The 21,370-nt window shown below is 38.3% G+C and overlaps 4 protein-coding genes across 4 annotated transcripts; 1 reads left to right on the forward strand and 3 right to left on the reverse strand.

Moving 5' to 3' along the window:
* Positions 1 to 1,222: 1,222 nt before the first annotated feature.
* LOC137962735 (pentatricopeptide repeat-containing protein At4g14190, chloroplastic) lies at positions 1,223 to 3,400 on the forward strand. The gene is made up of 2 exons (XM_068809777.1): positions 1,223 to 1,698; positions 2,015 to 3,400. The coding sequence occupies exons 1-2, from the start codon at positions 1,300 to 1,302 to the stop codon at positions 3,173 to 3,175; spliced, it is 1,560 nt and encodes a 519-aa protein (XP_068665878.1). The 5' UTR covers positions 1,223 to 1,299; the 3' UTR covers positions 3,176 to 3,400.
* On the reverse strand, positions 3,183 to 9,434 carry LOC137962728 (protein PUTATIVE RECOMBINATION INITIATION DEFECT 1). Its single transcript, XM_068809764.1, has 9 exons — positions 8,875 to 9,434; positions 8,125 to 8,237; positions 7,849 to 8,009; positions 7,380 to 7,688; positions 6,300 to 7,272; positions 5,517 to 6,216; positions 5,131 to 5,411; positions 4,385 to 5,054; positions 3,183 to 3,548 (listed from the first exon to the last, which is right to left on the reverse strand). The coding sequence occupies exons 1-9, from the start codon at positions 9,376 to 9,378 to the stop codon at positions 3,321 to 3,323; spliced, it is 3,939 nt and encodes a 1,312-aa protein (XP_068665865.1). The 5' UTR covers positions 9,379 to 9,434; the 3' UTR covers positions 3,183 to 3,320.
* Positions 9,435 to 9,696: 262 nt separating this feature from the next.
* On the reverse strand, positions 9,697 to 13,338 carry LOC137952379 (70 kDa peptidyl-prolyl isomerase-like). The gene is given in 14 exon segments (XM_068799536.1): positions 9,697 to 9,965; positions 10,046 to 10,166; positions 10,273 to 10,400; positions 10,501 to 10,647; positions 10,734 to 10,856; positions 10,962 to 11,137; positions 11,245 to 11,274; positions 11,277 to 11,333; positions 11,458 to 11,652; positions 11,754 to 11,834; positions 11,926 to 12,000; positions 12,103 to 12,363; positions 12,839 to 12,925; positions 13,021 to 13,338. Coding segments are annotated over 14 exon segments (1,725 nt in total). The 5' UTR covers positions 13,202 to 13,338; the 3' UTR covers positions 9,697 to 9,902.
* A 935-nt stretch (positions 13,339 to 14,273) lies between these two features.
* On the reverse strand, positions 14,274 to 20,176 carry LOC137962752 (peptidyl-prolyl cis-trans isomerase FKBP15-2-like). The gene is made up of 6 exons (XM_068809802.1): positions 19,999 to 20,176; positions 19,770 to 19,819; positions 18,455 to 18,517; positions 18,279 to 18,369; positions 17,025 to 17,129; positions 14,274 to 14,604 (listed from the first exon to the last, which is right to left on the reverse strand). Exons 1-6 carry the CDS (start codon positions 20,045 to 20,047, stop codon positions 14,513 to 14,515), a joined length of 450 nt encoding a protein of 149 aa, XP_068665903.1. The 5' UTR covers positions 20,048 to 20,176; the 3' UTR covers positions 14,274 to 14,512.
* Positions 20,177 to 21,370: the final 1,194 nt, after the last annotated feature.

Consider the following 21,370-nt stretch of genomic DNA (forward strand, 5'->3'; position numbering starts at 1 on the left):
ACATTGGAACCTCCTGGAGGTTGAAGACGAGTTGGGCATTGATACGATTACCTGGTCTGCTTCTTTGTTCAATGCAACACCCTGTTGGGCTTCCCACATCCACGAAGCCACCTGCATTTACCATCTCCTTCTACTACTGTTCCTTTGGCTAGAAATAGAGTTTTTCTTTCAAAAAAGTAGATGGCTATTGAATGCTTTGAAAGTTTGTAAGTTAATGCTCAATTAATTGTCTAAAACATGTTTGGTGGGGTATTTACAAGGAATCCCTGCCAAACTAGCCATTTTGTAACCATTTATAAAAAGTTGACACATACAATGATTGATCAATGGAAAGGTATAATCCATCAATCGAGTATAACAATTATATTTTTTTGAGTCTGTAGGCTTATTGATCGATACAGTTTCAAGCCTTAAAAAAAAAGTCAATTGATTGATCATGCGGTTAAGTTATGGCTATGCAAAATTAAGTTTGATCAATCAATATTAGATGTATGATAGATCATACTTTATGTCCCTTAAAAGCAAGGTTCGGTCCGATCAATCAATATTGTAGGTATGCTTGGTCATACCATGTATTTTTCATATCTTGGACTAGGTATGGTCAATTAATCTAGTGGGGTTATGTTTTATACCTCATTCTGGCATGCCTCTGGGTGATCGATTATGCTTTATGCTGCTTGGCAATTGACACTCAAGGATGATAGATTATTACCAATAGTATGGTTGATTGTTCTCTTACATAGCTAGAGTTTTCAAGTTTTATCTACTTAACTCTAGTCTTCAATTTTTTATTCTTCATGTAGGCTCTTCTTCAATATAACTTGTCTTTGAGCTTGAGACCTTGAAAATTGTGTCTATTGAAAGAAAAACATCTAAAATACTAAATTTGTAATTATCAACCCTATTAAATTTTATTGTAATTAAAATATGAATGAGAATCAACTCTAAATCAATAATCTTCCCCTTATTTTATGACAAAAAAAGCCTAATATATATAAAAATAAAACTGCCAAATGATTGAATTTCAAATTAGAATTACTTCCCCTTGAATTTATGCATACGTTTTGTGTAGCCAAACTTTTCTCCTATTGTCTAGTGTACAAAATAGTGATAACTTATTTTTGGCGATCAATCTTGAAAATCTGATGAAGAAATGCATGCGTTTTGCTGGAAGTAGGTTTTAGGGACTACTAAGGTCTGTTTCAGGGGATAGCTTCTGAGTTTTAGAAAAAAATCTGCCTCGAAGCCAACCCAGGAGCCATGTAAGCTGGGCCATTTACAGGGGATTCAAAACGTAGCATGTCGTCGTTTCAGGGCCATCAACTCGCTGCAAGTCGCAGCAGCCCAGACTGGACTGCGACGACAATGGCGACCCTGCTATTACATAGCTACAGCTCCAACAAACCTTTCAAAATTCTCAACTGTACATCCTACAAAGCAGCCGGCATCTCTTCCGCACCGCCAACATACGGAACCCCAAAGCCTGAAACGCCCCAGAATTTCTCAGCACAACACACCACCCTCTTGGTAGATTCCTTCCATCAAAACCAGTCGCTCAGGGCCTTGCTCGCCAAGCTCAGGAGAAAAGGCTCAGACCCTCTTCAACTGCTAAAGGATGAAGGAGACTGGAGCAAACAACACTTCTGGGCTGTTATGAATTATCTTAAAGAAACATTTCGGATTAAAGAGGCCCTCCAGGTTTTGGTTTCCTTATACCCTTGTCTATTTTATTTTATTTTTTCTTGAATGTTGCGTTCTTTGGGGTTGGGAGTTTTCTGGAAACTAATAGGGAAAATGGGAAAAATTAGAAGCTGCTTTAAATTTATGGAGTGGGTGAACATATATCTCTTGGGTTTGAAAATTTTGGAGTTGAATGGTAGAAGGTTGAAATAGTTGAGTTTAACCTAGTTGAGCAAAATTGTTGGTTAGAACAAACAGTAATTGAACCACACGCCTGCTGCACTTATTCTGTATGTAATGTTTCTTTTATTGAAAATTTGAGTTATCTAGGCAGGTTTTTGATTACTGGAAGAACATAGAGAATGCTCGAATCAACGAATATAACTATATGAAGTTGATGGAGCTTTTGAGTATGGAAGGTCTGATGCTTGAAGCAGTCTCAGCACTCCACGAGATGGCTAGCTATGGTCTTAAGCCATCGGTCAAAATCTACAATTTCATCATTCATGGGTATGCTAAGAAGGGAGATTTTGAAAAAGCCGGATTCTTTCTTAGAAAGATAGTACAAGATGATTTGGTTCTGGATCCTGAAACATATGATGGACTTATTCAAGCATATGGGGAGTTCAAAATGTATGATGAGATGTGCAAGTGTGTGAAGAAAATGGAGTCGGAGGGGTGTCATTCTGACCATGTTACATATAATATACTCATTAGAGCTTTTGCTAGAGGGGGTTTGCTTGCAAAAATGGAAGAAGTGTACCAAACTGTTCTCTCAAAGAGGATGAGCTTGCAGCCATCAACTTTGGTCGCAATGCTAGATGCTTATGCTGATTTTGGAATCCTGGAGAAAATGGAGAAATTTTACCATAAGATTTTGAACTCAGACGCCTATTTGACGGAGGATATGGTAAGGAAAATAGCTAGAGTATACATAGAGAATTACAGGTTTTCCAGGTTAGAGGAATTGGGACTTTCACTTGCCTGTAAAATTGGGAAAACTGACCTGGTTTGGTGTCTTCTGCTACTTTCAAGTGCTTGTGTTCTCAGCCGTAAGGGCATGGAATCGATCATCCAAGAAATGGAAACTTCTGAAGCTGGACTAAACATATCATGTATGAACATTATTGCATTAGCTCTTCTGAAGATGAAAGATTCAAGACGCTTATCTAACTTGCTCTACCAGTTTCGATCAACAAAAATAAAACCTGATATAGTAGCTGTTGGTGTTGCATTTGATGCATATGAAGCTCAGTTGATTCGTTATGAAGCTTTAGAAGAATGGCGAAAAATGGGATTTTTAAAAGAAAAAGCAGAGCTGAACACTGATCCATTAGTTCTGACTGCTTTTGGTAAAGGGTTCTTTCTGAAAAGTTGTGAAGAACACTACACTGCTCTTGGCTGTAGAACAAGGGAGAAAAAAGCGTGGACGTATGGTGATCTAATAAATTTAATTTCAAAACAGAGGATATCCCCAACTCAAGCAAGGTTCTAATAATCCACTCAAACATTTTGCAATTTGAGTTGCTGTGGTATATACTACTTGTATTGCAGCTTTGCAATTTCAATTGTAATGGGAGTTGTACTCAGATATCTGGTTATAAGGATGCAACTTTGAAAGAAATGACTGGATCTTTAAGCTATTCTTGTAATTCTCTTTCACGTGACTGAAGGAAGAACTTTTCAATTTCTTCCAGCAATCTCTTCTTCTCGATTTGAATATCACAGTTTCCACATGTAGATGACATCAGATGCATGAGCATCCGGGGTAACTTTCTCAAATCATCAGGGATGAAAACCACCTGGTCAAAGTGCTCTTGTATACATTGCTCTTGGTTGCTCTCCATGTATGCATGTTCTCTACATGCCTGCAATGCCAAAAGAAGAATTTAGTAGCTGATAGTTTTCTCTTTTTTTCCCAGTGAATGCCGGTATGTGTCATTACTTTGGTGAGATTGCCAAGTCCTCTCAGTATCTAAGCTACATGCCTATTTTGAATGATGATAAAGATGTTTCAACCAACCCAGTTGCGGATGGGGTAAAAGTTTTGGAATTTGACTTTGATTCTACATACTACTCTACATAAACTCAAAAGTGATAATAAGACAGTTTTCTTGTAGAAAGTATATTCTTTTGTTTCTAAAATATGAACATAAATTTTTTATGGAAATAGAAAAGGAAATGTCAAAATGTGAACGAAAAAGGTTTGAATGATTTGAAATTGAAAAGCCCGAAGTCTGTCTTGCTTTGTATTCAAGCATGCCCTGATATCTGTGTGTGTGTGTGTATGTAATTGTGTGTGAGAGAGTGAGAAACCGCAAGTATCCACAGGTTTTTGTGAAACCTATTGGTGTAGCGGGTTTCACTCTTAACCCATTCCTCTCTCCGTCTAAAACAGGGTGCAGTCAGGTTGGTCCCCCTGTCAATGCAGTCACTGTTATCCTCATCAGAGTGCCAAAACCAAAAGATGCTCAGCACATGGCTCACCACAGCTGGAAATTTTCAATCAGTGGCCTTCAATGCTATGCAGATGCAACATCAATGGCTCACTACACATGACATCTCCATGGAATTTCCATTTGAGGGGGCTAACATTTCCTGATGTCTTACTCTGCCTCGTGTAGATGAATTAGAAATCCTAGGAAACTCCACTGTGGATAATGTACCTGTTTGGACAAATAAATTGATGAAAATTCTTTTTTACCTGAAAAACATGATTTAGACCCGCAATCTGCTTATCATTTAAGTAGTTTTGGGCTGCTAACTCTCGAAAAAGCTGGACCGTCTCTACAGTTACAGAACTTGTTGAGAGGTTGCCAATTATCTTGGAGATGCAGGAAGCATCAAATACATACTGCACCCACTTCAGCACTTGATTTAGTTTAAGCAACGCCCTGGCAACATGATATGCAGCCTTGGACTGATCTGTGAACGACTTTGACACAAAACTCGGAGCTGCTATTGACATAGCCAACTCATCCACAACAAGTCTACACCACTTGTCTTCCTGAACTGCTATTTGTTCTGGTGAACCCAGCTTCACCCATCCAAAAATAATTGATAAGCACAATCCACAGTTTGTAGCTACTCTAGTGTCTCCATGAAAGATAAAACCTTCTAGTACTGCCACAACAGATTGAAGGTACCTAACAGGACACTTGAGCTCTTCATGTTTTACACTTCTCTGATCTGATATTCTTGTCAGCAACTCTAACAGGCACTGTGAAGCAACCCACTTGATTTCAGCTGACCCAAAATATATGAGTTTGCACAAGTCATCGCAGCATATTCTGATGACAGAAAGAGGCTGGATCCCACTGGAAGATTGAAAAAAATCTTGCCAGTCCAAAGTACCTTGTAAAAGTGCATGACAGCTGAAGAGCAGACGCGTGAGTTAGCTTTTAGATTCGTATGGGAAATCAAGTGGCTGCAAGAATGTAAACCACTTGCCTTTTTAAAGAGAAAAAGTAAATCAGAAGCACATAGATTATCGTCTCTCCACAGCTTGTTTCTTCATTGTGATCAGCTAGAGCAGAGCCCTTTGCACAGGCTGTTTGGATTATGTTTTTAACAGCAGCAATCAGCGCATTACTTAGCAGTATTGCTGATGAAGCTTCTTTGAGTGATTGCTTGGTAGAATGGTGTAAAATTAGAGACAAGATGCTCATTAGCAAATATTCTTCTTGATGACATGTGTCAGCAGCCAGTTCGGGGGTCAGAAGATTTAGCAGCTAGAAAGAAGAGAATCAATCATTAGTTTAGAGAACCATTGGATCCTTATTGGTTTTGTTTGTTTACATAAAAGAATCAATCAGCAACAGGGGTGTATGAAATACCTGTATAGTAATTGAAAGCCAAGCATCATGCTGCAAGAGTTTTGTTGAATTTGCTGAATGAAGAATGTTAAAGATCATAAGTGAGCAAGTGGTAAAGAGGCCAATGGAGTACTTTGAAAAGTACATGCTTCGAATAGTATCACCAATGCCATGGAGGCAAAATTGGTCTGAAGCAGCAGGATGGATATTGATCATTTTTATTATGAGACTAACCACAGATATTGTATCCTCTTTGTTTCCACTTTCGGAAACTTGCCTAAGAAGAGATACAATGATACTTGCTGCAAAATTATCTCCAGATGCCACCAACTCAGCAATCTGTTGGGTACTTATCGCCCGTGGCTGCTGGTTTCCATGGCTACTTCTGGCTTTACTAATACTTATCAGTCTACAAAAGCTTAGAACATTATTAGACAAGGTTTTGTTGATCTTGTCCTGTTGAAATAGCCATCTCAATGCTGCAGGGTGAATTAGTTCTGGAAGCAAATCCCATTCTCTTTCAACCATTAGGAGAAACAGGAGTTTCTCTGCTTCTTGACTATAGGATTTCTGGTTCTTCACATGTGCTCCTCTAAGGAGGCTGTATAGATGGATCAGTTCAGACAATGTGGTAGAATCAGCAATTTCGCATAAGAATCCTGTACAGTTGACAAGAATACATTGCTCTAAAGAAGCCAAAACTTGTTTCTCATCTGCAAGTCTGAGGAGAAAACTATAAGAAGTTGACTAAAGAAACTGTAGGTAGAACTAGTGATAGAATATATCAGTTTCAACTTCTTTTACCTTTCATCATGCAATGAACTGGCATATAATATTGTGAGTACTGCAGTTTGACACAAAACTAAGTCTGAACCATCTGTGCTCTTCTGCCCAAGTAGATATAACAAGTCTAGGGGATCAGGTGGGAGATGTAGAGAAGCATCTCGAATGGGTTGCCCACGTCCATGTCCCAAAATGCTGTCAATTATTGAACTGAGCAGCAAATACACTCTGAGTTTCATCTTGTTGGATGGAAACAAACCCAAATATCCAAAGGATAAGCTAAACCATGATGAGGATGCCAGAGTTTTTGCAAATTTAGCTGTTTGAATTTCAGAGCCCTGAATTAATATTGAATGGAAAGTTTCAAATACTCCCAGAATGTTCTCCTCATCCTCCATGTCATATTGCTCCCTTTTCAACCAAGGCAGTAGATTGGTTTCACATATGTGTATGATAGAGGTAGATAATTTCATAGTCTCAGAGTTTATGTTGGAATTGTCTGCATAGCAGTATGCATATGATTCTTTCAAAAGGTATAACGAGTACAACACCACTTGACTGGGATGGCTTTGTGGTGCAGATAGAGAGGGTAGAACTGCATTTTTTGACACTTCTTGAACTGATGCTGTTAATTTTGGAACCACAAGAGAAGAGGGCAACTTCAGGAGAGCTACAAATGTGGTGCAGGCATTAGTGAAAGTTTCTGGTAACATTCCTATCTCTCCATTGGCATCCCTTCTGAACATTCCCGACAAGATCAAGGCAAGCTCCTCAATTTGTATTGTAGAAACTACACCTGGGCAATCCGTAAGGCAACTCAGAATAAGTTTCACCAAGTCAGCTTGAGTTGGATGGAGCGGTATTTCTGCTACATACTTCAGAACTAAAATTAGGGTGGGAAATCCAATAACGAGACTTTTTCTAAAAGCCTGCTCTGCTGTTGCTAACAGTCCGAGAACTCGGATGCATGAAATTATCAAAGGTTCCTTATTTCCTGGCAATATGTCCAAAAAATATAGAAATAAAAACAAGAAATTCAGTACTCAACTCAAATTTTGTTAGTCCAAAATAGTGGAGTCAGCTGTATTCAAATTGGATCACCTGACAATCTCAGTACTTCAAATATATAGTCTGAGATATTTTCCTCAAAGAAGACGTGCGTTTGTTTAATGGGAACGGTATCCGCTGATAGGGAATGAAAGATCAAGTCTAACGCACACATCTGTACTTGGTGATCAGAAGAGAGTAACGGACCTTTTATGGCATCAGCAAACAAGGTAACCAAAGGTACATTACCCACAACCTCTGAATTTTCCATGAGGTCATCTGCCTCCCATGGATTACCACTACGATGCTGACTTGAAAATGAGTGTTCTAAGTGTCCCTTTCGAGCTAACACTGTCAGTAGAGCTGTAGAATTAAACAAGACAACTGTCACTATACAGAATGAATTATTGTCATCTAATACATTTTGGAATATCTAATATATGATGCTTATATTTGACAAAATTATTTGGCATTTGGCATAGGAAGGCTAAACACATAAAAGGATGATAAAAAAGTTACTTACCTAAACAATTAATTCGGACATCATCATTTTCTGTCTTGATCAGAGCTTCCAAAGAAAGATTTACAAGCTTGGGGCAGAAGCATGAGAAATCATCATCCTCTTCCTCTTGAAGGATGGATAGCTTATAAAGAACAAATAAGACTTCCCCACGGATCTCATCACTGGGCAAACCAAAGAAGAAGAGTAAAGACAGAAGTTAAGGAATGAAGCAACTACAACGAGAGTGACAGTCCCCAGCAAATACAGTATTTTGTGAAGGGATTCAACTGACATCACCTTGGCAACCGAAGACCGTTCATGAGGCTGGAGATGAGCGCAACTCTGTCATTAATGTGGGCGGAAGGATTATTGTCAGCATGGCGGTCTAGTAGTACCCCTAAGCAATGGAGCTGCACAGTTATGCGAGCCCCAGTTAGACACATGGCACCAAGTTATATATGTAATTTACTAGTTTTCGCCTTAATAGCAAACCCGACTACAGTACACCAACACTGAAAGTTCTTGGCCATTGAGTTCCCTTCATTGTGATTAGACAGCATTTGTTTTAACTCTTAACAAACCGGTTGGACATTTACAGGTATAAGACTAACTGTCCAACTCTAATCGAATCACGTCATCAACGGCTCAATCATCACGCTTTCTGGCTACTGACCGACTTTTGCCGTAAACGCGATGAATTGATCAGAAACACATTACACACTTGCCATGAGAATTAACTAAGTTCAAGTTTCTTCTCTATCCGGACAACTGAGTCAAGTTTTTCCTATATATAGAATTTTATATCCGGCGCATGCTTCTGGTACAGCTCACATCAATGACCTGATCCGATATTCTGCTTTTCGTAAGCAGTCTGAGTCTGAGCCCATAGGGATCCGATATATCCTAAATGTAGCCTCGATACAACAACGGAGCAAGACGGAAAATCCAGTCAACAAAAAGGTAAAAACGAATCTTTTACGCGAAGAAAGAAAACACATAAAAAAAACAGTAAAATTGCATAAACGAAATGATGAAGTAGAAATGAACCATGTAGATCAACCGCTGACTCCATGCCAGCGATCCGGAGGAGATACAATCGGAAGCACGCGCAACGAACTCTCCTGACAAGGAATCATCAGCTCCACCGGTGGACGACGAATCACAGAGATCACAGAGTAGGTCGATAATCTGGCGCGCGAGGGCCTCATCATCGGAGGAAGCGAGGGCGTGTACTAACGGAGAGACGAGGAGGCGGGCGTGGAAGCGGTGGAGGGTTTGGAGAAAGGAAGGGCTTCGGATGGCCTCGGAGAGCTGTGAAACAGCGAAGGAGACGTGGATAGAGAGGGAGGCCGGTGAGGAAAGGAGATTAGAGAAACAGACGAGGCATATTGTCCCCCCTTGGGTGGTTTGGAGATTGAGCGAAGATCTGTGGCCGTGAGGGCAGCTATGAGGCAGAGGAAGAAACTCCACTGCATCATCTTCTTCTCCTGCTCCATCGTCGTCTTCGCGCCACGACTGGTAGTGATATGCGGCTTCTGGTTGGAATGCCATTTTTGTTTCAGCTGCCTTCTGGCTGTATGAGACTGTTAGCTCTGTCGGTTTCACCGATCGAGCGAAGCGTTCGTTGGTTTTGGCGGGCTGACTTCAAAAGTGAACGAAATCGAAGCTCTTGTCGTCTTCAGATTGCCCATGAACCGTCGTAGCGGCAAATTCCAGCGACCCTGAGTGCTACAGAACCGAACCGGTCATCAAACCCGTGGGTGAACCTACCCAGATAGTGTTTGGCCAATCGGGTGGATGCTTGCCAATTTTCTTTGAGATTTTTTGCTAATTTTAAAATATTTATTATAATTAAAACATGTTACTAGCTGAGATTAACTCGTTGAAAATTGAAAGAAAGTTTCAAAACACTGAACCACAAAGTAGTCACTACGCAGCATCTCCCATTTATGTGTAACAATCAGATGCACAACCCATCACATTTTTTTTTCAGATAGGAAGTTGATCTAGAAAACCGAAGAAATTAAAAGACTCAGGACCCAGCTTGACATCCAGCAGAGACTAGAGTGGTTAAACTAAGCTGCACTGTCGACGCTCATGGGCTCCGATTCAGGTTGGGTAGCAGCTGAGGCAGACTTCTGCAATAATGAGTACACGCAAATTAGTAAAAGCTCAGATAGCAAGAACAGTGTGAATTATAACAGATCATGTTACTTACGTTGCTGTCAAGATGCTCCAATTTGCTCATCCTTGCGAACATATTTCCATAGAATCTTGCTTCCTTCTTGTTATATTCCTTCATCTTCTCTTTCAGAGTCCTGTATTCCAATTTCACATCCCTGCATAAAAAACCAGTCGTAATTAGTAATGATCTTCTCAAGTTTGTTTGTCCCTCTCAGGTGGAGGGAGGCCTCTCCAAAACATACACAACCCATCAAAGCTCACCTGTTTTCTGGTTCTATTTCAAGAGCTTTCTTTATGTCTAACTCTGCCAAATCTAAGTCGGCCAGCTGGATATATGCTTGAGCTCTTCTGTAGAGGGCCTTCACATTCCGGCTCTCCACTTCCAAAACCTGTTCATTCCACCACCCCCAAAGAGGTTAAACCAATCAGCTACAACATGAAAAGCCTACATATGGCATTGCTTGAGAAAATTATCTGATGTAAACACACCTTTGTGCAAAGCTTCTCCGCCTGTTTGTAATCTTTCAGCTTCAGCTTGCATGCTGCATTATTAAGGTTGCAAGAGACTTTAAGTGCCTTGGATTGTTTCTTCTCCTCCTCGCTGAATGAAGAATCATACTCCACAAACTTGGCCGCCTGCAAATTCAGCATTTTCGCGTTAAATACTGAGACAGCTTAAACTTTAAACCACTGATTCACGAAGACAAATTTAACTATTATACCTTCTCATATCTCTTGGAAGCTCTCTCATACTTTCCCGCCTTGAATAGTGCATTTCCCTCTTCCTTCTTCTTCCCAGCAGCTTCAATTTTCTCGGCATTGTTCATATCCCATGATTCCTTATCCTAAAAGCAAAAGAACCACTTCTTATTTGAGAAACTTCGGAACATCTGCTAGCTAACAACAATGACGTGACACCGATAATATAGGCAATTTATGCAACCACATACCTTAACAAGAGAAACAAGCTCCACTTCATAGTATACAGTCGAATTAGGAGGCACCACAGCTAATTCCTGCTTAGACTCGGAAGAACCGAAGGCATACTCTGGTGCAACAATCACCAGAGCAACTTCACCCTTCTTCATGGTCAACACAGCTCTGTCAAGTCCATCTATAACTTGCTCTGTCCAAACATGATAGCAGGAGTTGTCAAAGGAAATAAAACTAAAAACGTTAGTAGTCAAGAGTTTTTCTGTGAAGGAAACAAGAACCAAGGAATTTTTTAGTTACCATCATCAGTTTTGAATTCAAACAGATCTCCTCTCCATGCCCTTTCTTCGTAAACACCGTTCCATCTCCCAGCTTTCCAGTCAGTTTAACTGCAAATCAATCAACCGCAACTGACTACATGATCACAGAAAACTCATTTAACAGGAAACTATAACCAGAAATCTTCTAATTCTCAAGTCAGAGTGTAAATAAATCTCTAGCTAGCTTACATACCTCCTACAACAGCCCCTTCATTTGGCTTTTCATAGCCTTCTCCTTCCTTCAAAATCTTCTTCAATACCTTCTTATCTGTGGTAACCTCTGTAACTGTCTTCCAAGAAACCAACTCAAGATCTACATGGAGAACTTCATTGGGGGGTACAGCAGCTTCATTACCAGATGCTGGTCTACCTTTCTCTGCAAAACCATCTGTCCAGAAACATGGGTACAAATATCAGTAACTAGCACACGTGGATTATATTCACTTCAGAATGAAACTTCAAGCAGCAGCTGTTTTGGAGTTAACGTACATTGTGGTTTAACTGTTAAGAGAACCTTCTCCCCCTTCTTCATCGTTTTCACAGCTTTAGCCAATGCAGGGCAGAAATAACCTGGCATGAATGATAGCAGCACAGAATCAAATCAATTAAATAGCTAGAAGTAACAGTTATTATGGTTATAAAACCCATGAAAGACACTCACCTTCATTAACAGTGAACTCCACCCCGTCAGATTTTGAGACAATAGTTCCGTCATCCAAACGTGCTTCATATTTCACTGCACAAAAAGAACACTTTCACCTCGCTATCTAACTAAACTAAAACACAAGCAACAACAGCATAAAACTAACATCGAGAATATCAGTGAAGATGGACGTACCATACACCTCATCTGCATCTTTTGGATTTTCCCACTTCTCGCCTTCTTTGACAATCTTCTTAAAGATACCTCCGTCCTTACAAATGTCTTTCACACTAGACCAAGAAAGTAACTCGACATCAAACTGTAGAGTAGCATTGGGGGAAATAGTGGGAGGATGGCCAGACTCGCCATAAGCAAGTTCCGGAGGAATTGTGAAGATGGCATTCTCCCCCTTCTTCATGGTCTTTATACCCAGGTCCCATCCCTTTATCACTTGGCCTACCATTGTTCAGAAAATTCGCAAGTGAGAGAGACACAAAGGGAGGCATCAAACCATTGAAGTGAGCAATCTCTATGGTTTAGATAATATCATTTGCTTTGGACTTTGCATGACAACAAACGGTAAAAATTAAGCCAATCTCTGACTAATAGGTGTTACCAAGATAATGTGACATAACAAAGATGAGCAGTTGAACAAGGTCCGAACACACTAGAACCGTAAGGATTTTGAAGACGATGAGGCTAGCACAACCAAGAGATCTAATATAGAAATGATCAAATCTTCTCGGTACCATTGATCTCATAAACGCGCCTAAAAAGCGGTTATATATCGCCAATACAACATAGTCATGAGCAGCAAAATTCATCAACTTAAAAGGTTATGAAAAAGTCAATAATCAGCAAATGAAACCCAACAATCGTTATAAAACATGTCAAATAAAAAATACAAATATAAATACAAAAAAAAAACTACCTTGGCCAAGCTTGAACTTGAATGGTGTGCCCCTGTCTCTGCTCGAATCGAACTGGGTTCCATCCAACAACGTCCCCTTATAGTGAACTGAACACAACAGAAATCAACCCCCAATCAGGAAACCCCTCTCCACATAAACCCCACTCAGACTAGTAAAACACTCTGCAACCAGAGAAACATACCTTCCACTTCATCACCATCCTCGGGCGTATCCCAGCCCTGTCCCTCCCTCACGAGCTTCTTCTTTAACCCCTGCTTACCGATCTCTTTCTCCTCCCCGACTTTCAAAATCGGGTTATCATCCCCAAGATCCATGTCACCGGGCATCTCCTCAGGGGCCGGGAGATCGAAATCCTCATCCATGGCTTCCGGAATCGGAGAAAATTAACCTAGTCGTAACGAGTCTAACCGGGAGTGTACCAAAATCCGATAGCACAAAATGCGACCAGAATGGCGTGATCGTTCGAACAAGCTTTTCCTATGCAAGACAAAGCAGGTGAAGGGGTAGGTTTTATAGAGTGAGTAGAGAGAGAGTGCGGGAGAGTTAGGGTTCTAGAGAGTTCTATAAGGCTCCATCAAGGGTCCAGATGGGTCGAGAGCTGGGATTCTGGAGAGTCGTGCATCCTGGTCCAAAGCTTCCAAAAGCTGGGTTTGAGTTCACAAATATCAGCCTTGCCACTCTTACCATTTGTAGAGAGATTGATATAAAAAAGGTGTTTCATTTCAGGCTTCAATTGTTTTACATTTCTTCTATTTTTAAGTTTTTAATTATAATTTTAATTTTTAAATACTATATAATTTATTTGTAAACTATTATATGGAGCAAGATACAAACAAAATTAAAATCAAACTATTGTAGGAAAGGTAGAGTTGTAAGATTAGGCACCGTGATGGTCAATAATGACTCATTGTTCAATGCGGACTCGAACAGCTAACGTGGGTAATTAATAGCCAAGGGAAACATGTAACATTCTTGGCTTTTTGGTGCCACGACTGACGCTATTTAATCGTAACAGCGAACACAAGTTCTCAATAAGATGAATATACTGATGGTCAGAAGGAAGCTTTCTACCATGGGACTTCAACTAGTATTTCTATTGTTATCAAGCCGATTCAACCAGACTTAAAAGAGTACCTTCTTTGAGTCTTAAATACAAACACCAGAAAAATTAGAAAGACTAGCTAAAAACAAATAGGGCGTAGGGGCCCTCCTTCGTCATCCATTCCCCTCTAATTTTAGCATCAGTTGGACCTGGCTCTCACCAACAGCAAACAGAGGGGGGATGGGATCCCTCGTACAGAAAAACACTGGGCAGGATGGTCGTGGCCAAGGGACAGTGGAGTTCCCTGTACTAGTAACCACCAAATTTATATTTCTCTTATCACATTACGATGGAGAGGCGTCACAAGTTACAGACAGAAAAGCTACCCTGGGTGGGAAAAAGATCATTGCTGATTTTAACTGAAAATTCACAGTTACCATTTGGGGTCCTCAGATCATCCGTAACAAGTCAAGAAGAAGAATTTTCCAACGTTCCCAATGCTAAAAAGCAATTTGACTATATAATTCAGTGTCATTGAACAGCTGCGCTCGTATTTCCCAAAGGAAATTGAAGTTTATAAGTTGCCAGATTAATTAAAGGCAAAAGACCAGAAGAGGTGCGACTACCTCATCTATAATTCATCATCTTCTGTGGGTTCCTCTCCATCTAGCTTTTTCCCATTCACAGCTACAAGCTCCGTATCAAAAACTAATGTTGCTCCACCTGTCATTTGTTACAGACGTGAATAACTCTTAAACTTACACAAACCTGTATACACACATGAGGTAAAAAGGAAAAGAGATACAAGCAGAAAAAATGAAATATTATGAAACTTCGGCAGTTTCCAATTAACTACTCATAATAAAATGAGGAAAAGAAGGCAAAAATTAAGTCCAGCCAACATTAGCTGCAGCACATGCTCGTTGTTAGCAATTTACAAACATAACGAAAATGACAGATGCATCTTTTCTCCAACTACTATGTGAATAACTTAAATGTCCAGTGCATTAGCAAACTCCCCAAACACTCATTACATAAAATGAAACCCAAAGAAAGGCCGGTATTTTTCATCTTGAAAACCTTATTTGTCCTCATATGTTAACTTTTTCCTTAACAACACCTCCATTTTGCTTAATTTGGTCAAAAGCTTCAACTCTCCCGCATCAAATAAAGGCAAGAAAAAGAATGGACTTAATTAAGATGGACTCGGCAGGAAATTTTGGAGCAGGGCAATGGACCACGTAATTTACTTTCTTCCTATTTAATCCATAGAAAGTATTACTGTTTAAGGATTTTAAAGCACTAAATAGCACAAAAAAAAAGACTAATGGATGCTTTAGTTAGGACTCTATTACAGAGGAAAAACAGATTGCAGGAAAAAGGTCATTTCTAATAAGCATCAGTACTTGCCATGTGCAACTAGGTAATAAAATAATAACAAGACTGATCCCGCCGAATTAGGTTGCAAAAAATGTTAGTTCTATATCTATTTATAACTTCAAAATTCCAGGTTTAGCTTTCTGTGTGTGTATATATATATATATATACACACACGGCTAATCCAATACGAAAAGTCATTTGGTGCAAAACATGATCAGACGGCTGCGATAGCCGCTGATTGGACGGCTGAGATAGCCATGGATCATGATCGGATGGCTGAGATAGAGTTTCACATGTTTCACACCAAATGACTTTTCGTATTGGATCAACCATCTATATGTATAGTTTTAAATACAATTCCAGGCTTAATTTGATCACCAAAAGATGCACACACAGCAATATCTTTTTAATTTTTTGCAGATGGTTGGGCCATGTTAACATTTTCAAAAAACATATACATATATGGATGATGTTAGACACTACAAGTTTCGCAGGATTTGCAAGTAACTTTCTGGAGTATTGACCAAAGAGATTCTTTTTGTCTCTGAATATCTGGATTTTTTTGCAGATGGTTGAACCAGGGCAATGGACCACATAATTTACTTTCTTCCTATTTAATCCATAGAAAGTATTACTGTTTAAGGATTTTAAAGCACTAAATAGCACGAAAAAAAAGACTAATGGATGCTTTAGTTAGGACTATTACAGAGGAAAAACAGATTACAGGAAAAAGGTCATTTCTAATAAGCATCAGTACTTGCCATGTGCACCTAGGTAATAAAATAATAACAAGACTGATCACGCCGAATTAGGTTGCAAAAAATGTTAGTTATATATCTATTTATAACTTCAAAATTCCAGGTTTAGCTTTCTGTGTGTGTGTATATATATATATATATATATATATACACACACACGCGGCTGATCCAATACGAAAAATTATTTGGTGCAAAACATGATCAGACGGCTGCGATAGCCGCTGATTGGACGGCTGAGATAGCCATGGATCATGATCGGATGGCTGAGATAGAGTTTCACATGTTTCACACCAAATGACTTTTCGTATTGGATCAACCATCTATATGTATAGTTTTAAATACAATTCCAGGCTTAATTTGATCACCAAAAGATGCACACACAGCAATATCTGGATTTTTTTGCAGATGGTTGGGCCATGTTAACATTTTCAAAAAACATATACATATACGGATGATGTTAGACACTACAAGTTTCGCAGGATTTGCAAGTAACTTTCTGGAGTATTGACCAAAGAGATTCTTTTTGTCTCTGAATATTGATAAGTCTACCAATTTGTCAACAACAAAACTGGAGGACCACCAATAAGGCAGAATGGAGCTATTTTTAAGGGGAAAACTTTATCATCCATCTTGTGTCAAGTCGCAAAAGATGACTCATTTATGGATTTCTTTTCCTTTTATTCTTTCCACTTTTTGGTCAATTGAGAAGTTATTTTCATGTGTTCTTTGAGCCTATGACTTCATGTTTGCAAATACTGGAGCACTGCAAGAGCTCAACCATATGTGTCCTCATCTAGTTCTTACATTTTATTTTATTTACATATTTATCTCCTCAGTAGTTCCCCTATAAACCCATGGACTGCAACACTGCTGCCAGGCTTATACTTCTACCATAATTCTCATTCAATTATCCCAAAGGACATTTTAAGATAAAAACAAATTTTAAGCAAAGCGGTTATATTATCCAAAAAACAGTAATTTTGCAACTCAGGAAAACATAAATACCTGGAATTGTAGGTGGTGAACCATTGTCTCCATAACCCAGTTTTGCAGGAATCTTCAGCTTTCGCTTCTCTCCCACACACATTCCTAAGAGTCCTTGGTCCCACCCTGTGGAAATCAATATATATTTTACTCTCTCAATGGCATACTTATTTATGAAACAAGCAAATAGAATACAGGGTTGGGAGGGCCAAGGTAGCCCCCATCCAAAACCCTACCACAGCATGTTGAAGTCAAGCACCCTCATTTGCAAGTGCAATCAACAATTGAGTTTGCTGATTGAGCAGTATAGTATTCTTTATAATCCAACATTTATGGTTATCATCTAATTCAACAATCCCAAAGTTTCCTATACCCTCAAATGTTTATGGAACTGCTTAACCATATAAGGAGATAGACTACTCAAAACTTATCGTAACAACAAAACCTTCGCAATGCACTACAAATATTTATATTAAAACTAGATCCTCCAGCATTAACCTAAACCACCAATGGCAAAACACTCTTCAAGTTTCTGTAGAAGAGAAAGTCACATGAGTGAGAAACCTGCAGAACAAGCTGCACAACCTGGACATAGGTACCACCCTCTATTTAGAGGCTTCACAGGAGCCATTTAGACAGTTTTTTCACTACATGCAAAATATGATAGCATACTTCCTAGGGAACAATCTAAATAGCTTAATACAATAATGCCAATGCTGACACTTCTCGGTATTTAAATTGTGTATATAACACCCAACTACATATAATGAGAAAAGGAAAAGCCATACCATGAGACACATAACAAGATCTAAATGAAAGGAGTGGTATCTAAAGGAAGTTTTGTTTAAAATAGACAATTTTACAATTCCTCGAAGAAAAGAAAGCAAATTGATAAAGTTGCGGCAGACTTTTAGCAAAACTCCACCACTGACATTTTTTGCTGAAAGAAAGAAAATCATTTATTTTACCCACTAAATTTGCCACTTTCACACATTAGATCTTCTTAAGGAAATCACCAAACTGACAAAACATATTCTTTTTCTCCTATCAGAACAAAGGATATTGACCCATCTTGAAGTTTCAAACTATCACTGTGAGAGATGCCTACCTACACTCGAGCATACGCCTATGAAGCAACAATGTTTTTTTTCTAAGTTGGCCTATGAATCAACATAATTATTAATACCAGAAGAACCATAAAAGAAAGCTAAAAAAATTACAAAAATATGGAAGACGTAAAAGAAAGCTATATAGAACACTTCCACATCAGCACACCTTTGATGACTTGGCCACTACCAAGTTGAAACTCAATTGGGTCACCCCTTTCAAAGCTTGAATCAAAAACAGTGCCATCGGTGAGTTTTCCCTGCCATGGAGGTTCATCTGGTCAGGACTATAATAGTGAAGTAACTGTTAACTCCATAACAAGTGCATTCAGAAAGGCAACTTACTCGGTAATGAACTTTGATAGTATCTCCCTTGTGAGCCTGAATATCACAAAACTTTGGCTTATACTGCAAAAAGTAAAATGTAGTTGATTAAATGACAGATGCAATTAAGCTTATTGTGTTCCAAATATGTTTGAATGAATCTATCTTTCAGTTAACACAGCACATTCCTGATGAATTAACAGATACTATCTCCCAGTTGTACATGACACAATCTTGGTGAATACATAGAAATCTAGATCCAGATCTTTAAAGCAACATTTCAATAGTCCACTTAGGATCCTACAGGTACTTTATTGAAAAGGTGAAGAGATTCTAGCAAGTAGCAATGAACTCTTCATGCTCACAAACTTGACCATTCACCTTTAGATTTTGGTCTCGCTTTCTGTTAATTTATTCTCCTGTCTAATAACAATAATCAAACATGATGCTACAAGAATACAAAAATTTCAAACATGATGCTATAACAGCACAAAAATTTCGAACACGGTGTAGTAGGAGAGAAAGATATCAAACATGAGGCATCTACAAAGCTATGAATAACCACTTCCCACTGACAAAGTAACTTTTTACTACTGTTCTATAATGTGGTTTTTTAAGAATCACGGTCTGTCTGTGAAGCAATCCAGTTTTCAAACATTAATTCATGAAATGGTCATTCCCTTGTCCTACTATGGTAGTAAGAAAAGAGCATTATAAACTATACTGGTAAAATCTTAGGACACAAAACACACTTGCCTCATCCAATAGAAGTTTCTTAATTTTTTTATTTTGAAACCCCATAACCAGAGAATTGAACCCAATACCTCACATTGAAAAATCCCCTGTAGTAGTTTTTTTTTCTTCTTTTTTTGTCCCCACGTGGTAGTAGAACCAAAGGTCCAATCCCTTATTCATTAAAAATTCAATCGCCACGTTTGTCACTTTTTTGGAAGCTAAGCTAAGTTTTGAAAGGGACTAAAAAGCTAGAAATACTACATGCTAAAAAACAGTTTTTTGCTGGCCCTTCTTGTGATAGATTAGAAGAACTCATCCTGAAAAGACAAACAGTGGGCGAACAGCTCCTTGCGTTCACAGTATACCTCAAACAGCCCAAACAAATATTCAACATTAAATGCGGCTCTGAATGTGCGAATACAGTTCGATGTTCAAAATCACCAAGGAATTCTAACTAGTTAGGATTACTCAAGCCCTAAAATCAACAGAACTTCGTAAATCACAGAAATCTTACAGTAAGAAACTGTTTGAAAGTAAACAAGCACATAAAGGACGATTAAGTTGAGGAAGTAAAAATTGAAAAGGAGACCGTAAAAGCTACCTTCACGCCGATCTGCAGTTCAGTAACATCCCCAGATTTCTTTGCAGAAACTGTGAAAGTAGACGTAACAGAAAATGCTGGATCAGATCTCAATACAGACTTACAATAATCGGCACTAGATCAATTGTCTTCAAAACTCAAAAGCTTTAGGAATTAACAACGAAGAAAACTCAATTGGATGCAAAATGATGTAAATGAGAGTAAAACAAAAAACAAAAAGTTAAAATACCGGCTAAAATAACTGCTAGGAAAAGCAGAGCTATTGCTAAGAACGACATAGAGGAAAATCTCTTAGCCGTTCTTTTCCGTTGGATCCAATGCAAACTCCCAATCGAAACGAAGCAACTGACGGAAACGTGAAACGTAGATCCGAAACGACCTAGGTCTTCTTAAAAAATCACAAACCAATGGGCCGGCTGATTCAGACCATATCAACCGGTTGAAGACGAAAGCGGTCAGTCGACATTGCACAGACGAACCATGGATCGGTTTGATTTGCAACACCTGGATTACTGTATAGAGTCAACAAGTTTACATTCAAAACCCAATACAAACTCAATAATGTTAGTGACTTAACAACAAGGTTCATTAAATTCAAAGAGACAAACATCCCATGTACAAAAGACGACCAAAAAAAAAAAAAACTGTACAAACTTTAGTATTATAATTTATTATAGACAAATGATAAATATACTATTGTCATAATATTAATGAAAAAATACTCATAAAAATGGTGTTTTTATAAAAAATAAAAATACGACTTTAAACTCTAGATACAAATTCCTCATACGATAAACTAAACTACGATAATGCCATTTTAATTAAAATTTTAGATAAAATTTAAAAATAATGAAAAGATTGATTTTTATCTATTATTATAATTTAAATGTTACACCCCTATGGTCATTTTGTGTATTGTGATATTTGTAGTTAGGGACAAGATGGACGGTGGGAGCTTCTATCCAAGTAATTTAATTAATTCATTCGCTCTATCTTTTTCATCCAATGACCAGTTATATGTTTTTAATGGTTTAGAGGGTAAAACCTAAAATCTCATAGGTTTTTTCACAAATTATACCTAGTTCTTTGCGGGTATTTGTTAAAATAATTACACAATATTTGTTAAGAAACAAGTATTTGTTCGCTTTACACATCCAAAATTTTATAAAATTCATAATTTTATATTGAATTTATTCAATTTTTTTTTGTATTAATCATATTTTAATCGTAACCAATTTTTGTGTTAATCTAATTTAAGCCACTACCATGATGTGGATTAAGCTATTTTTGTTAGACAGATAACACAATAATACATTACGTGTAAGAATAATTTAATAAATATAAATCAAACCCGTTTTAATTATTTATAAAATGATATTTAGACCGAGTTGTTCTTAATTTTAAATTATCTTAATTTTTATTTTTTGGAAAGAGGGAGAGAGCAAAAGGGGTATTATTGTGTTTTCTAATAAGAGGAGATCGATAACCCACCTCCTATCGGTATTAATGTTTCCATGTAGAATAAAGATAGCTCCCTCCCTTGTTTCTATTGTTGGCTAGGAGAGGCATCCCTCCTCCATTTTATGCTCCAAAGGGAGAAA

Source organism: Aristolochia californica, unplaced genomic scaffold (genome assembly GCF_029961685.1).
Source record: "Aristolochia californica isolate CCGP_79_NKW_82.1479 unplaced genomic scaffold, dmAriCali1.0.hap1 SCAF_1, whole genome shotgun sequence".
NCBI lineage: Eukaryota > Viridiplantae > Streptophyta > Magnoliopsida > Piperales > Aristolochiaceae > Aristolochia > Aristolochia californica.